Source organism: Coturnix japonica, chromosome 1 (genome assembly GCF_054131305.1).
Source record: "Coturnix japonica strain WE chromosome 1, WE-NBRP24, whole genome shotgun sequence".
Classification (NCBI taxonomy): domain Eukaryota; kingdom Metazoa; phylum Chordata; class Aves; order Galliformes; family Phasianidae; genus Coturnix; species Coturnix japonica.
The window spans coordinates 5,825,415-5,843,332 of record NC_140663.1 but is presented as its reverse complement, the minus strand read 5'-3'; the positions used below and the strand labels follow the sequence as shown (position 1 = coordinate 5,843,332).

The following is a 17,918-nucleotide window of genomic DNA, read 5'->3' as shown; positions in this document are numbered from 1 at the left end:
GAGTAACAGAAATGTATTGAAGCGTCAGGTGTTCACTTATAAAACATTTCTCCTCCCATATCTGAAAAGCTGTGTTAGGTGTTGCTGATAGCAGTGGACTTCATCACACAGCCTGACATCTTTACCCTTGCAGCTGTCTGAACCCGAGGCCTGGTGGAGTTTTCTATGAACCCTGTTGTGTTGTGCCATCCCCAAACCAGAGCCCCTCTCTTCTGAGATAGCTCAGCTTCCATGACAATCACCATTGCTTATTGCAGTTGTATCATAAGCTGATCGTGCTTGTTTATATCTTGTTAAGAGTTGTGTATTTTCCTCCCTTGTGTAACAGCATGCCAAGAACTGTTATCTGTTGAGATCCAAAGTGAGGACAAGAACAGAACTAATGCACTATGATTCTTTCTACACAAGCTTTCCAGTCACAGGTATTAGCAACCCCCTTTCAGCATCCAAAATATTAAGAGGCATTGATAATTTTCTAATTGTAATAGATTTATTTTGAGATTTGAAAATCCATGATACTCCTCTCTTTAAATTAGGTTACATCCACTTCAGCTTTCTCTGACACGATACTGTACAGCTTCAAATACATTTATTACAACGAAGAAGAATCGAGACAACACCTTAGAAATAAACAGTTTTATAAAACCCAGTGACTTGGGTACACCAGGAGCTACATAAACCAGACCTCAGTGATCTGCCTTAGACCTTATCTACGTCCAGCTAAAGCAAGAAGTTACGTAAGCCATCAAAAATATAACATCAGATTAGTATGGTCACAAGGGCAGCAACAAAACTGCCATCTGGAGAAAGAGGTGGGTTCATTTTAAATGCTCAACGAATACAACACACTCCATTTTACTGGAAGCTTCCCAAACAGCTGTTTCATATATTAGTTTCCTGATTAATAGTATATATGAGAGACGAAGTATTTACAGGCTTACAGTAGTTGATGGGCATACATCTCATCTCCTTTTTAACTACAGCAATGCTGTGGGGTAGCTGTAAGAGCAGAGCACATCAGGGGAACGTTCCTTCAAGATTTCATTGCAGCAGACACACAGGGAGTTCCTTAATGTATCCATGTTGTTAACCTGGAAGAATTTGTTTTCTAACTCATGATAAAACAAGTCCAGTGAGTACAGGGTAGGGTAGGAGGTTTTTCTGTTTTCCCATTAAATAAATGAGAAAAACCTTGAAAATCCCCTTTTGCTGGATGTAGAATTGAACTTACTCAAGCAAGAAAGAAAAAACAACAACTGTGTTTGGCAGGTGAAATTCCAGTAGATGAAGAACCAGAGGGGGTTATTCAATTAATGCAGTCCATAACGTGAATCTGCAGCGTGTCCAGATCGGGCAGAATTTCTTCACATTTTGGACAGGAGTATATTGAGATATTCCGCTGCTCTGGCCATTCTTGACTACCAGTTCCTGCAAGCAGAGAAGATACGTGATTTCCTGTTACATTACTGACAAGCAAAGGTGTTTTAAACTGAACACAGCTGGGCCTGGCCCTGTGAGCTGGAGGCTGCTTACAGTACCTCTCTGGACAAGGCGAGGTGAGCGCTCTCGATCTGGTGCTCTGGCTCCGTGGCGATTCTGCATCTCTGCCAAAGAGCTTCTGAGGAGAAACAGGGCAGTTACTTAAAAGTGCTCTGAAAACAAAACATGACTTAATAGAAGGTATCTTCCCTTTGCCTCCACAAAGTTAAAAGGCTTCAAAGTAAGCCAGAAGATCTACAAGTAACTCATGTTCTCTTGCATTCAGTTCACAACTGCTGCTCTGGACCTAGAAACACTGCTGCTCTACTGAGATAGTGCAAGAGTCCTGCTGAAATCAGGGTCAAACAACTGACATCAGCAGGATTTAGGGAGCTACACACTCATGAATCTGGAAGACGCTCCTCCAGAAAGCCCCAAGGACTTGTTTGCCTTTTTAACTGAGATGCTACCAAGACAACGTGCTAGCATGCAGCAAAGACAAGACAAAACCAAAGGCAGCTCCAGCCAAAGTCTGTTCTCACCGGCCAAGATCTTCAAGGTTTTGCTGCTCTTTTAGCAGGTATGCCAGCTGGACAGCCAGCTGCTCCTTCTCCTCATGGATCTTCTCTCTTGCTGCCCTCTCGGCATGGAAATCAGAACAATAAACCTCCATCTGATCAGAGAAATTAAATCACACTGAGATTTAGTAACTTAGACTGAACCAAGTCTATATACCATAATAGTATGCCATGTCAAAGCCTGCATTGTTGTGCCATGCTCCAGTGTAGGATATGGTGCTTCAGGCCCTGCAAGGATCTGCAATGCAGGCTGACTAAGGGAATTAGGCTTTGGAATCGAGGAAACAGAGAAACAATATTCCACACTGAGCCATTAAATAGCTCCTTCTGGTTTCTGAATATTGGGTGAGCAAACCAGCCAGTTTCTGACTCATACCTGAGCACGGAGCACAGCCATGGTTTCAAGGTCTTCCTCTTGCTTAGCAATTAGCTGCTTCATTTCATCCATCTGGAGCTGCTTTGCAGCAAGGGCTTGTTCTGCCAGTAACACCTTTGCATTCAGTTCTTCCACCACAGCTTTATCCACCCTGTCAAGCTGCGAGGAAGAACGAAGACTGAGCTCAGAATGTGACTCTGCTCTGAGTGGAAGTTCGCTACTTAATCCTCCTGCCCTTGGAAGAAAACTTTCATCTCCACAGTCCATTGCTTTGGGCCTGAATTTATTCCCACATACATTCTCACATCCCTTCCCACTCCCTCCTCATTCACTATGATTTCTTCTGTTGGTGAGTTTACCTCTTTGGCTTTCATTTCACTGATTGTTTTCATTGCTTCAGTGAGTTCAGGAAGGAGTTTGTTGTAAGCGTCCTGCAAGCTGCTGTATCTTGTCCTGTTTATGAAAAGAAGCAAATGTTTGGAACACTTAAAAGTTCTCACACAGATCCACCTTTCATTTTGCAATGCTACCCTCCTTGTCCCAGTTGAAGACTTCTTTCTCTCCTAAAACCTCCTTACATGAACTGCTCATACAAGGGGAGAGCTGCAGCAAACAGGCAGTCTCTTTATCTCAGCTTCACTTCATATTTAACTTTCCTAATTGCAATGGAACTGTAGAGACCACTGACACATCAATTTCCCATCACTGTTATCACTTGACTTGGCCTTACTCTCCAACCTGTGGTTGTGTTCACCCTCTGCTAGTCAAACTGACAAGCTGCTGTCCTCTTTCTGCTTCCTGTACTTGCATATCATTCCTGACTTTCATCTGCCTTGGGCTTTACAACAAAAGCAAGATACCAATCAGAGCTTACAGCTCCATTTTTTTCCTCTCTGTTGTTCTCTAGACAAAAAGATACAGTTTGGGACTGGTGTGGAGACTTCAGATTCAAAGTGACATAGACAGACACTGAGGTTTCTACTTCAGCCTCTATAAACATAACTTGGCTTCAAACAGGGTAGAACACAAAGCTCCTATTTCAGATTGAAATTCCCTTTTGTCAGGTTCCCTTAATTTCCCTTTCTCACTAACAATACACCCCCATGATACACAACCAATACTCACTTTTCATCCTGTGTCTTGGCTTGTTCTAGCTTGACCTCTGCCTGCACACTCTCCACCTGAAGCTCCAGCTTCTTGATGGTGTATATGAGCTGCTGCTTCTCCTCCAATTCCATTGCAGCAGCTGAGTTTACTCTTTCTAATGCTTGGCACCTGACAGAAGAAGGGGAAAAAAGAACACACTTGATCTGTCCCGCTCACCATTTCCTGATGGATTTGGCATAATGGGCATCACACAAAAAGAATCCTTAGGTGTTTCATTTGAAAGGCTTATTTTGATGAAGAAAAAGGAAAGATGAAAATATATCTACACCACTACCTGAAAATAAAGCTACTAAACAGAATGTGTTTTTTCTTACTATTATGAACCTCGAAGAGCTGAAATTTGACAGAAAACTAAGCAAGTAAATTGAAGCTCTTGTTTCCAGTTCTTAATGACCTACAAGTTGGTCTTCAAAGGCACAGACTGTGTGAGACGGTTTGTAACCAGGTCTCTTAGCTTCTTCACCCAGGGCCAAAAAATGGAGTGATTAGAATTAGTGATGTGAAAGAGAAAACAAGATCTGCCTTTATGTCAACAAGGATTGAGACTCAAATATTAATCACAGAATGACCCAGGCTGGAAGGGACCTCAAGGATCATGAAGCTCCAACCCCCCTGTCAGGCAGGGCCACCAAACTTCCACATTTACTAGATCAGGTTGCCCAGGGCCCCATCCAACCTGGCCTTGAACAGCTCCAAGGACGGGGCATCCACAACCTCCCTGGGCAGCCTGTTCCAGTACCTGACCACTCTCCTAGTGAAGAACTTCCCCTAATTAAAATGCCAAGCACTGGGTTTCCATTTGTAGAACTAGGTTGGCAACTCAGATTTTATGACAATTACTGTGCTTCTGTACTTTCATCTCCATTTAAAAAGAAGGAGCAATCTTTGGCAGCATTCCCATGAAATCAATACTTGCTATTTGTAGAGCTACTGTTTCCCAAGGTGGGAGTTGTCATCACAATAATAAACAGGTGTCAGGGCACAACTGTTGTTTTCTGAGCCTTACTTTTCTTGAAGCTTCTTCTGAATCAGTTCTGCTTCTTTTAACTTCTCGTGGGCCTCTTGGAGCTCTTTAAAGAGGGCACAAATCTGTTTCTTCAGACTTTCCACTTCACTGCCAATCTTTTGGAAAAAAAAGAATAAATAAGGAAAATTACACCTGGATAATTTAAGACAGGAAAATTGCAGGTTAACTAAGTAGTTTAACTAGGAAGCACTATTCTTTTTCCAGGGAGTACAGCATGAGTCAGTCTGCACCATTACGCTCCCAGCTCAGCAGTAAGGCCCCTTCTGCTCAGCTGCACAATTACCGATTAGTCCTAAGTGTGGCAGAACCACATTGTGACTTTAACACTTTCCTAAAACCTGGGTGACTCAAAGAGAACTCTATTACTGTTGTTATTCAGGCAGGTAATACATGTACAAGGGAAACTCTGAAAGTAACGTCTCCTACTTTATTATGCTGGCCCACATCACAGTCAGACATTGCTGGTATGGCAATAGGGGCTGAACCTTCCCACCAATATTCTTTTCTATTACATTTTGTTGCCATGTGATCACAGAATGACCCAGGTTGGAAGGGACCTCAAGGATCATGAAGCTCCAACTCCCCTGCCACTGGCAGGGCCACCAACCTCCACATTTAATACTAGACCAGGGCCCCATCCAACCTGGCCTTGAACACCTCCAGGGATGGGGCATCCACAACCTCTCTGGGCAGCCTGTTCCAGCACCTCACCACTCTCATAGTAAAGAACTTCCCCTGACATCCAACCAAAATCTTCCCTTCTTCAACTTAAAACTACTTCCCATTGTCCTGCTGTTAACTACCCTTTCAAAGAGTTGACTCCTCTCCTGTTTATAGGCTCCATTTAGGTACTGAGAGGCTAATGAATGTCAGCAAGGGGCAGCGACAAAACAGAGTCTGATATGGAAGTGTATATGAAGCAAAGGTGTGTCACTGAATTCTTCCACGCAGAAACAACTGCATCCATTGAAATTCACTGAGCTTTTATGGAGTGGATGTGAGCACAGTGAGGCAGTGGGTGATGTTCCTGCAGAGGTGACAGTGGGTCACCCCCTCTGATGCAGATTGGTAGCAGCATGGCATGCAGCCTCTCCATCGCTGGCAAAAATGCAGAGCTAACAATGGTGATTGCTGAAAAACAGCATGTTGTAGCTGAGAATCTGCTCCATTAAATAGTGCTACCTTGCTCTTCGTAGCGGCTGGAGTTTCCATGGAAATAATTAGGTTTGACTTTTAATGTGACCCGCATACATTGTTTCTTAGAGTTCCAGATTAAAAACATACAAGAAAAGCAGACAGGCAGTGAGTATTGCCAGTCCTCCATGCATTTACAATCTGTCAAACATCTACCATTGGTGGCCTGCTTAGAAAGAGGTGTGACAGCAGACATAGGACAGAAACAGCAGCTTGCAAGTAGAGAAGGCAGACTAAAATACTGTACCGTTCCTCCTGCCATTTGCACCCTACACTGGTAATACCCCTTCCACTCTAGTTTCCTACTCCAAATTTCATTATTATCCATTCATGAATCAATGTTGTGAATCAAGAAGAAAAGATTTCTAGTAAAACTACCAGTTTTGTTGTGAGTCTGATTCTTTTGTTTAGGCTTTGGATGAAGACCAATGAAAGATCCAAAAGCAGGAGGAGGAAAGAAACAGCAGCTGTGTGCTCCTCCAACCCAGCACACAGAGACTCCTCAGGGTTTCAGTACCTCAAATACATCCCCACAATGTACAAGAGGTGAATCTCCGACTCCTGCTGCTTTTAGTGTCTGGAGGTACATTTTGTAGCTGGAAGCACTTCAGTCTCGTTATCTCATCCCTTCCAGTACTTGAGGGGATCTTAGGAACAGGAGGGAGACCAACTTCTTACACAGTCTGATAGCAATAGGACAAGGGGAAACTTATTTAAAGGGCACAGGTCTCCAGCAGATTTCATATCATATTTTCTAGCCCCACATGGTACCTCAGATAACCCACAGTGCCTCACAGGCATTCTTACTTGCCATTATTATGCATCTTATGGAGAAGCCTACAACTGCAGGCATATGAATTTAGATAGCTGAATCTGGAGCTGAATTCCAACCCTAATACCCATTCAAAGCCTAAACTGAAACTATCCGGCTAAGCTTGCCTGAATCTGTGTTGCAATCCAAGATAGTTCTGCTCTACCACTGTAATACATCCTACCAGGAAAAAATTCATATCAGGTGCCATATGAGCTCCCCATACAGGGTCTGTGTTACCGTAGGCTGCCAGTAGATTCTGATCTAAAAGCTGACCTAGCCAGCAGTGAGGAAATTCATCCAGTTCAGAAGACTCTGTGGTGATGTAAATGAATGCATCTCCCTCTATTTAAGTGGAAAGGACCAGGATGGTGAAGCATAACTGCAGTTACACCACACTTCCCCTAATTCTCAGCCATCACTCTTATCCCTTTTTGCTGGCTGGTGTAATTTGGAAGGAATCTCCTTTAAGATGTGGACTGGAGACTTCAAAATTCACTTCTGCAGCTCATGCAAGATATTTGCCTCTTGCTCCCTTTGTGCAAGTGGAAATCTAGACCCCAAAGTTGTTGGTCTCACCAAGTAAGTTGCGCACTGCTAGAACTCAGCTCAGAATGACAGGTACTCACAGCCTCTGAACTTTCCTCCTCCTGGTTAGTTTGCGTCCCGCTCTCCAGGCAGCTGCTTGTTTCATTCTCCATCTTTGAAATTCTGGAAAACAGAAGAATCCAGTAACAATGGATTTGGCCAACAGAGACTGTGACTGTTCAGGGATTTCACCCAAGCCCTCCTAACATCATAGCCATGAACCAGAGCTGAAAGTACTGACATGCAGGAACACTTGCACAGTCATGGCAGCATCTAACACGGGACACCCAGCATGTATATTTAATTACAATGGATGTGCAGGTGCAGAGAAAGACAATGATTCAGTCCACTGTCATCAATCCCTGATACAGTCCAAAACTGCTTATCCTCGGAAAATGGGTCTGTTCACTGAACCCAATGATTAATATTGCCTCTCTTTTCCTTTGATCTTTACAGAGGCTGAGATTTCTAAGAATCATTTGGCTATGGCTCATTACCTCTTCTAGGAAGACTACGCAGAAACAATTACTGTGACACTAACCTTTCATCGTAAGTAATGTCCAGGACGTCTTACAGTCTCTGCAAACTATAGATTTGGAACAGCTACTGCTTAGACAATCCTCCATGCCTGAGCAGTCTTGCTGATATACGTATGACTGAGCTCAAAAGGACACTTATGGAGGTCTCACTGGATAAACTCTCTTAGGTAAGTCTGGAATTAAACTTCTTGGAAGCATTTCTAAGGAGTTTTTCCAAGCTCACATCCCTAAATGTTGCCTACCAGTACTACAAAAAGGGCTGTAATATTTGTTTAATACAAAATGATTGGCTTAAGCCCCACACGTAGACGATTCATACAAAAGCAAATAATGAGAGAGGAATGAGCAGGAAGAACATTCTCAACTAGTCCTCATTTTGTTTCACATCACCTGTGCCATGAGGCAACAGGTAATTTGTCTTGATCTGCGCTACGATAGGAAGTAATAAGACAGAGAAAGCCATAGTCACAGAACAGAATGTGGCTTATCCCTATCAGAGCTATGACAAACATTATTACTAGTGAGTGCTCAAGAAACTGCCCATCCAGTTCATACTGACAGTTCACCCTGATCAGGCCCAAAGTCGATAACTGCAACAGACTTGAATGCAAACAGCTGAAAACTTTACAATGCACCTACTTCATACCTCTCTTTGTGATCCTGTAGCTCCTTCTCGAGTTGTTCCCTCCTCTGAGTTTCATTTCTAAGGCAACAGAGCAGCTGGCTCACAGTCAGCTCCTCAGATTCCAAATTCTTGGTCTCGTCTGCAGATTTGCTCCTGCTTCAAACCAAACCACATGTAAGCAACAACAGTTCCGATGTTATTAGAGCACTCCCTTACCCTTCTACTTTTTGGACAATTTCACACAGTTCTGAAAAATCAACATTCTGTATTAAGATCTCATTCCCAAGAAGCATGACCTTCCTGCAACCCGCTAGCATGTAAACACAGCCCTCGCTTTCTGCAGTGCTCTGCAGTTCCCTTTTATCAAGCTGGGTGAACAACTTGGAATTTAAGAGAAGAAAATTAAAACAGACAAGACAAAACAAAGCTTGGAGCATTTATTCTGACCAACTGTGCATCTCCTTCTGCTAAGAGCTACTATCTGGCCCCCAAATATTTTTTGCCAATGAAACAGGCACCATTTCTTAACTCAGTTTCATTCCTTTCCAGGAAAGGAAGGCATGTTCCACCAAAGATGGGCATTGCAAATTGCTTCCTTTTTCAGAAGGAATTCCTTTGATACTTTGCTTCCATCATATTCTGTAGCTCTTTGCAAGCTGCACATGCTACCACAGAAACGAACCAAAACAATTACAAAACTCTGCAATACAAGGTCTGTTAATTTCCTGGTGATAGAGATACTGCATCCCGTTCCCCCCACCTTCATGTCCACATAGAGAGAAAGTCAAAATCCCCTAACTATATGATAAGATACATAGGTTATACACACTGTACATTTCAGAAGCTCAGCTGGGAAACAGCATTTATATACAACTTTGTAATTCAGAGCAGAAACTAAAGCATAGGCCTGCATGTACTCCTGTGAGCTACATACATTTGGTGAGCAAAATTCAATACCCCAAAGAGGGTGCTCAGCCAAGATATTTCAAGTAAATAACTTTTATCAGGGGATTTTTAGTGTACAGGTCTACAATTACAGAAATGAACCCATCCCGAGTGGATCACATTCCTCTGAAGCTGTTAACAGCACCACTCTAAGGTTTCAGTGCTGCACAGAGACACGCGGTGACACAGGAAATAGTACAAGAGATATATATACCCGCGTGTTTTTGCAGACAAGGCCCAGATACTCATCAAAAGGGAAGCAAATCCCACAGCCAACATCTTATGACCAGAGTGTTCTGACAGGCCACTGCTAATGACAGTCTGAATGCTTGCAGCCTGGCCTATGGTCAGCATTCCTCTGTTACATCCCTGACTATAGGTAATTTTTTTTCTTCAGCTTCTTAACTTCATGCTGAGGGATGAGCTTTCTATGGCATTACATTAAAATGGGAGGATTAAAATCCTCTGCAGTGAGGTAGGGGGTGACAGAGTTTAAAGGAAAAGATGCACAGGGCACAGCTTTCTGGCCTGCTATGCCCTTTGCATTTTCTATATCCCTCCTTTTCAGAAGCAAAGACCACAAGGTGGGTAAGAGTGTTCAGTCACAACCATCTAGCTCTTAAATTGGGCAGCATCCAAAATGGAAAGTTTAATGGTGTCAGCTGTCCGTGTCCATGAGGTATAAATTTCAGTGAGGGGCAAGAAAGTCCCTTATGCCCCGGAGCTGATGTAAAGATCAGATTTTGAGAAGTAACTGAAACTGAATGCTCACACCTTATGTCTAGTCACCTAAAAAATAATGACTATATCACTGCACTATCAGCCCACCCCACCACGATATGTTATAACACACTGCTGAGGTTTGAATCAGACAAAAGCCTACATACATGTAGACAGCGATGTTACTGGCCATTTCACTTTTATTATCTTGATTTTCTTTTGCAGTTCTATTTACTTCTTCCTGAAAAGGAAAAAAAAAAATCGCCCCCCCCCCCCAATATTAGTTTGGTACTTGAACTAAGCAGGGCGATTTGATTTACTTAAGAAAGAAAAACAGGAAAAACTACTATGGTGACAATAAGTAACAAAATAAAACACCAAATCAGATCAGTCTCATGTTTGCACATTCTTAACTTGCATATTTCACATGCCTTTCCCTGCATCTCTTCAGGACTGACTAAAGAATATGAACAAGATTAGGCCTTCCTTTTTATATCAGCAAACCTCCTCAGCCACTCTCTTATAAGGATGACACAGCAACAACAACCAGCACTGCCAACAGATGTTGAATATAGCTCCTCTTTCCCACTGTAAAGCTCACTCTGTGATCTCTGTAGTCCAAAGGAAGATCTTTCTTTGTAGCAGATCTTTGTGTCAGGGGTATGAAGAAAAGGCTCTGCACCAGAGGGCAGTGGGCACAGCCCTGAGCTGACAAGTTCAGGAAGCATTTGGACAGTGCTCACAGACATAGGGTTTGTATTTTGGGTGGTCCTTTGTGGATCCAGGAGTTGGTGTCTGACCCCTTCCAACCTGGGATATGATTCTATGCAAATGGAATTCTATGGAAATTTACTCTGAGCATGAAAGTAATAAATTCTCTACTCCTTTATCACTACGTCTCATAACATACAAGTGCCCCACGTCAGTTAAGATCATGAAATGCTTCTTCCAGATTCACTGTGCCTGTATTTTGTGTCGCTACTGTTGCTGGCAGAGTTTCCTGTTCCCTCTCAAAGAGGCAAAAAACTAAATAATTGCCGTTGGTAGAGATTCCTGCTTCGTACTAAAGGAAGACAAATCTTCACTGTAAAAATGTCATCAGGTAAATAACCACACCATCATCTTAATCACACTCAGACACAACTTTCTCATCAGATAGCATGGCACAATAAGAAAACCCAGCTCGCAAATAGGACCAACTTGGGAACAAAACTTCTGGCTGCATCTCACTGTGTCCATATTATTCCCTTTACTTACGTTCATCCCAATCTCCACAAAGGAGTCTTCCGCTGTGGCGATGTTCAGCTTGACCTGCAGCTCTGAAATGATGGCTAACAGATCTGCCTTCTCAGCCTGAAGCCGCTGCACCTTGGACTTGAGCTGCCTTGCCTCCTTCTCAGGAGCTGCACAGCCCTCCTGGGATAAACAAAAACCTGCATTAACCAACTCAAATCGAACAGCAGCCAAGGAACGCAGAGCCTGAGCATAACAGTGATGTCCCATTGCTCTTCTTCTCTTTTGAAGTTTGCTTGGAAAAATCCAGACAGATCTCTAAACTGCTGTGGTTGCATTTGTTTTTGTGCACTTGTTTCAAGATAAGCCCTCCTGTGAGGGAGGTTTTTCACTGAGGGACGCAACAGTGTATGTCTGTGATTTCCTTTGAATGAAACACAGGTGCTGCTTCACAGCACCAATGGACTATAATCCATCTCAGTGAACAGTAAAACACAGAGGTGAGAGAAATTAGACTAATTTTAGTTAACCTAAGTTCAGATAAATATTTTTTCATGTTTAGAAATAATAACAGTAAAACAAACGGAATTAAAGTATGGCCAAAGCATTCAAGAGAGAGATTAACTGTTACTTAAATGACACTATCAGCCTGAGCATCATGATCAGAAATGAGAATGTTTCTGTCTCAATGACCATTAACACCAACTGGCTAAACTGTAAAGAATCAATGAAGAACCAAAGCTTATTTATGGAGCTCTTAGAGATGAGATAGTTAACAGAGATTTATTTTTACTTGTCTGCACGTAGGATTGCTGAAGGAGATTGGATCACTCCACCAATAACACACTTATCCAAAGTACAAGAAGCTCTAAAACAGGTATGGGCAGAACAAGTACCCCACTTTCCCTTCAAATCTATTCCAGCTTTATGAAATCCTGAACTTCCTCAACAATCCTGAAAAACAACCGTTAGCCTGGTTTCCTAACAAAGCCATACTTGCACAATCATGTTGTTCACACATGACCTTTTCCCCCCTTAATAACTTTTGAACCAATACAGATTTATATACTGAAAGAATTCTTAGAGTTCCATAAAACAAGCACACATGAGAGGAAATGACAGCCTGTCAATGACTATGGATAAAAAGGCTGACACAGTCATCCTTCAACAGGCAACAGAGAACCCACAAGAGTACTGGAAGTACCATATACTTACAGTACATATACCATTCATTGACTTAGCTCTACATGAAATTTGTTATTAAACATCTCTTCATGTGTGGGACACAAAGTAGGTTTTCTTCTACCAGACTTTGTCCACAGGCGTCTTTGGTACTACTGGCAAATTGATGCTAACTGGATATTAAGCGCTCACATGCAATGTTAGAAACTACTTGTTCCAGAGTCAAAGGTGAGACAGGGGGAGAAAGCTCAGCCAGAGATGGAGCAGCGGAAGAACAAATCTAATCTGAACCTCAGTAAAAAGGCTTTCAGGACTGATGAAAGATATAATAAAGCTTTTTTTTTTGGGGGGGGGGAAGTTATATATCAGCTTGACTCTAGAAACACAAATACAAAAGCAGTCAATCTATGCTGAGAGAGATAATCTAAGAAGGAAAGGGAGGGATTACATCAACCCAACAGTAAACAGAATGAAAAGTTGGCAAAAAGTGTTCATTTTTTTGCTGATGTTGATAGCGTTGATGATTACTGTTAATTATTAATTATTCATTATCTCATGTGTGGCATGATGTTATCTTACTGCACTTCAAGAAGACTTGCTTTATAAAAGAAGTCCTAGACTTCTCATTAGAGCATAAGGATAAAAAAGGAGAATGCAACCAGAACTCCAGACCTCACCCTTAAAAGATCCTGACATTCAATTTTAATGCATGAGAACTGATCTTTCTCTTATTTACCATCTCAGCTCCTTCTTCTCTTTCCTTTAAGCTCTGAAGCTGTTGCTGCAGCTGCTCATTTTCAGCGCACTTGGCTAGCAAGCACTGCTTGGCTTCTTTAAACTTCGTCTCGTAAAACTCTCGTTCTTCCTTTTGCTTCTCTCTCCAGATAGAAAGCTCCTCGTAGCGGTCCTTCATTGCTTGGTTGTGCAACTTCATCGCTTCTAAATGACAACCAGAGACAAGTACGTCATTGATTCACATCAGTACTCTGTCAATGAAACAGCAGATTTCCTCTACATCGAGCTCAGTTTTCTTCAGTATCAAAGGGATAAGCAGTAATCAGATATGAAATGCAAACCACTTTCTCGTATGTCTCAGTGAACTGAACTGAAACTCATTACAGCTCCTTAGCACCACAATAAATACCATTAAAACCACTGCTGAAATAACATGCTCACACTCTCTCGCTCCTCGAGTTACTCCTAAATCAAGAAGTACAAGCAAGAAATATTGCCCACAAGAAGTACTCGTTGTCTAGCACGTGTTATGTTCAGTCAACACAAACGAAACTGGTGAACGAAGATTCTGAAACTACTGAGATTCAGTAGAGAAAGTGTATGGTAAATTAATGCAAGAAAACAGCTGCTATTAAACTGAAAGTCTCAAATATGTCCAACCGTGCCCTGTTTGAACATTCAGTTAAGAATGTGATTAAAAGCATTAACAAAAATGCAGCTGTCAACTTAGAGCAACGTCATTTCATCCTGACTGGGAAGCCAAGTGTACGCAACAAAGTCAGTGAGGAAGCAACTCCAGTCTCACCATTGCAAAACGCTGACAAGATTTTTATGAAGCCAATTGAAGTATTTCAGATGTGTTTTTTAAAGCAACAAACTCAAAGCCAGTTGCTTGAGAATCTTTTATACGTTGTATTTACCAGAAAGAGACGTTATGTTTTCACATCATATAACAAAGTGCCAAAAAGTCCTTCACATAACCAAAAAGTTTTGTAAGTAAAGGTAACTCTGGAGAGTGATTCTGCAAGGCACGAGTTACAGCAGCTGCGACTGTTGTCCTGGAATGTTATCTTGTATGATACAGAGCCTTGTCGCAGAATACCAGGGTGCTTCCTGAAGCAACCTCCCTGACAGATAACCATGGTACTCTGAGGCAGAGAACTCAGACCAGGTCCACAAATGACTGAGGTGGAATTCAGAAACAAAGCCGTATTACCTACAAGGCATTAATCATAATGTGTTTTCAGGGAAATCTATTAGTTTCTCCCAGACAGACTCAGTCATGGATGCTACTTTGCAGGTGGTGCAACATATAGGCTTTCAAAATGGTTACTACAGGACAGCACAGGACAGTCTACTTCAATTCCCTTCTCTGTCTGTGAGAATACAGCTCCTTTCAGAGAGCATCCTAACACAACAGTACAGTACCCACTCTGTAAATCTGCAATGGGGAGACCCAACCATTCTAAGATACAAGATTTTTTTCAAAGCTGATGATGGAAGAGCATATTTTTACTTTGCCTCCCAAAATACACAGCACTACATTGTGCGTGTAGTTCTGAAGCTTAGCTTAGGGGGTGTTCTCCCCCCAATCTTCCTTGCCAATTCAATGTGCTTTGCTCTGTCAAATCAGCCTTACCACCTGCAGAGGTGCTTATAGAGTGAATGCCAGTCAGATATAAGAGGTTAATCAAAAAGACTAAACACAGAATTCATACTTGTAGGTCAAAAAGAGATTTGAACCCGAAGAAGAAACTGATCCACATTCACCTTTTAACTCATTGTTCTCAGTAATAAGCTCTTTCATCTGCTGTACCATCTCTTCGGGTGTGTAGGTACTGAGGGTGGGGGGAGCCACGCTGTCCATTCCATTCTCCATTTTACTCCTGCAGTGCTCTCCATTTTCAGCAGGACGGCTCTGAGGCTTGCTGGACATCTCTGCAGTGACCACTACGAGGTCAGCAAAGAACATTTATTGCTCAGTAAATCACAGAATCAGTAAGGTTGGATAAGACCAATGAGATCATCTAACCCAACAGCTGTCAACCCATCACCCACTAACCCGTGCCTCTTACACTTCCTCCAGATGAACAACCCCAGTTCCTTCAGCTGCTCCCTGTAAGATTTGTCCCCCAGACCCCTCAATACTTCGTTGCCTTTCTCTGAACACACTCCAGGGCTTCTTGTGAGGAGCCTAAAACTGAACACAGCACTGAGGTGAGGCATCACCACTGCTCAGTACAGCGGGGCAGAAAACACCACCACACTTAGTTTTTACCCAGACAAGCAAGCTGTACATGTAGCCAGCACACACACAGACCATCCAACCCCTCTGATCCCACTAAACCCATAACACGTTAAACCCTCAGAGGAGTGCATGGATTTGACTCCCAACCCACCTTTCAGACGGAGCCTTTCCCTGTCAGACCCTCCCTGTGGGAATAACACATAAAAAAACCCTTTTGTTCCCTTCTCTCCGTCCCGGGGCAGAAGAACAGCGCAGGTGCTCCTCAGCCTCTCCCCAGCTACTCGGGACATTCCCAGCCTGGGCCGCACAGCCCATTTCACCTCACGTTTTCGCTTTCAGTCTCTTTGCTCCCTCCCCATCCAACCCGGCTCCCGGGACGCGTTGCTCTGAGGCGGCCTCCCTGCCCCGTCCACAGCCGCTCCCTGAAACCCGGACTGCGGGAATCCCTCGGGAGCCACAAGAAGACATTAATTCCCCTCTCCCCTTCCCCAGTGCGGCCCATCCTCCCCTCAGGCCCACCCCGGAGCCGCTGAGTCACCGCCTACGGGCAGCTCGAGCAGCGCGGCCCGCCCGGCTACCGAGCCTCTCCGTCACCGCCTCAGCCTCCACCGGGGGCCGCGGCCGCCGCTCCCCGCAGCTTCACCCCATCCCGGCCCCTTGTAGCGCTCACCCCGCTCATAACTCGCCCATGGCAGCGGCTGGCCCGGCTCAGCTGACCGCCGTCACACACCGCCCCGCCCCGCCTCCTCCAAGGGGATTTCCCGAGCTCCTCGTTTCCGGAGCTGCTGCTGAGTGTCAGGGTTGTGTGAGGCCTTGGGTTGAACTGATGTTGTAGTGTATGGCAGCCCTGCACAGGGACAGTGCCAAGGATGGAGCATCTTGCTGAGTTCAACCCTGGGAATACAGAGGGAAACAGGCTTCTCAGGGGATGGGTCTTGTTTGCCTGGGCATCCCTTTGAATGTCACTTCATGGAGCTCCATATTTTTCCTGTCAGAGTGGAGACCTTGGAGGTGGCAGGACAGCCAAATCCCATGCAACTAAAAACCATAAGATATGAATCTCCAGCATGAGCAGAATCATGGAATAACTTAGGTTGGAAAAGCCCTTCAGTATCATCATGTCCAAGCAATAGCACACTAGGCTGGAATTATCTTGGGGTGACTGTTCTTAGGGCCAACTATGTTATTCTGATTCCTTCATTTTCAATGCAGAAAGGCATTTTAGCTAAAACGTCAGCTTTCCATATGGAAAATATCAGTCTTTCATTAAATAACTGCCTGGCTTGAAAACATGTCCTTTCGATTTGAAAATGTTATCACATTGAAACTGTAAACTATGTTTAATGAAGGCAGGCTCTTCTGTGGACTGGTTTTTCCAGCTGTACTCCAAACCCTGCAGCCAGAACTTCACTTCCATTCACCCATGGAAACGCTCTTTGTATATTAGGAAATGTGAGATAACTCAGCTTAGCTTAGTCTGAAAAGACAAGAGGGTTGTGTTGAATTATTTTACATTACACCATGCCTGGATGTTTTTGCAGTTGTCCAGGAGCTGAACCCTAAGAATCTAACAAAGCAGGGACAAAGGCTTGAACTTGAGAAAGCTCAGAGAGGAAGAACATCTATGTCTATCTCTGTGTATATACACAGAGTGCTGCAGTCTTATCTGCCTGTGTCTGTTTTATGTTATGTGGAACTCACTCTGTCTCTGACTCTCTTATGTTGGCTCAGCAGTTCCTGTCTTTCCAGTCTGTGTTGCCTTCTTGCTTCTGACTGGTGCTGTGGTAGCTGCTGGAAACTCCTGATTTTGGCCAGGATCCCATAGATACGGTACAGACAGCCCAAAGACTGACTGCTCTTTCAGTACACCATGAATATGCACTATATCAGTCTGGATTGCTTCCTCTGAAGAGCTTGGGTTCCTAAAGAGCTTTATTTTATTCTATCTACAGAGGGTCTGCTGAAGGACCACTACCTTTGATTAACATCTGGGCTTCTTGCCAAAGTAAATGTTAGAGAGTTTGCTGTGCCTTCAGATTTGCTGATTAAGGTTAATTTCCAATTGGCAGGTAATTGGAAAACACCATAAAGATATGTTCTTCACAGGCGTGTGGGGGAGAAGGGATGTTGTGAAGTGCATCCAACTTCTGTAGTCAGCAATACTGCATGATGGATGTCACCATAACCCAGAGAGAAGTGGGATAACGAAGTGCATTCTTTTATTACAAACAATTAAGGCCTACCATGACCTGGAGATGGCTCACACCCAACTGGTAAAATTTATGTTAAAAGGTATCAGGCCTCACATGATGATCTATAGTAGAACAGCTACAAAGAACGTGAAATTCAAATGCATGAACTGAATATTTATCTGCCATGAACAGATGGTGTGGTATATTCAGTCTTAGATCTCATGGATTACCAGTCCAGTATTGAACTGATTTCTATTAATGCTATTACTACCTTAAAAG

The 17,918-nt window shown here is 43.3% G+C and overlaps 1 protein-coding gene across 11 annotated transcripts; it reads right to left on the bottom strand.

Moving 5' to 3' along the window:
- Positions 1–468: 468 nt before the first annotated feature.
- OPTN (optineurin) lies at positions 469–16,197 on the bottom strand. Of its 11 annotated transcripts, none has more exons than XM_015871750.2 (14): positions 15,967–16,197; positions 14,970–15,149; positions 13,201–13,403; positions 11,307–11,465; positions 10,217–10,290; positions 8,406–8,540; positions 7,262–7,343; positions 4,607–4,722; positions 3,559–3,708; positions 2,793–2,886; positions 2,434–2,592; positions 2,022–2,152; positions 1,539–1,618; positions 469–1,428 (listed from the first exon to the last, which is right to left on the bottom strand). In XM_015871750.2, the coding sequence occupies exons 2-14, from the start codon at positions 15,133–15,135 to the stop codon at positions 1,307–1,309; spliced, it is 1,671 nt and encodes a 556-aa protein (XP_015727236.2). In that variant the 5' UTR covers positions 15,136–15,149; positions 15,967–16,197; the 3' UTR covers positions 469–1,306. The 11 variants fall into 11 exon arrangements, with proteins under 11 accessions (XP_015727236.2, XP_085368421.1, XP_085368450.1 ...); XM_085512295.1 differs by having other exon boundaries at positions 8,406–8,537; XM_085512324.1 differs by having other exon boundaries at positions 1,539–1,615; positions 8,406–8,537.
- Between the last annotated feature and the right edge of the window lie 1,721 nt (positions 16,198–17,918).

Bases quoted from the DNA above. Each gene is read 5' to 3' on its own strand.
- OPTN (XM_015871422.3), bottom strand. From the start codon at position 15,737: ATGTCCCGAGTAGCTGGGGAGAGGCTGAGGAGCACCTGCGCTGTTCTT. The intron at 10,291-11,306 runs GTAAGTAAAGGG...TTTCCTTTTCAG, and splicing joins TTGTGGAGATTGGGATGAAC to GAAGAAGTAAATAGAACTGC. The intron at 2,887-3,558 runs GTGAGTATTGGT...TTTCATAAACAG, and splicing joins GCCAAGACACAGGATGAAAA to GACAAGATACAGCAGCTTGC.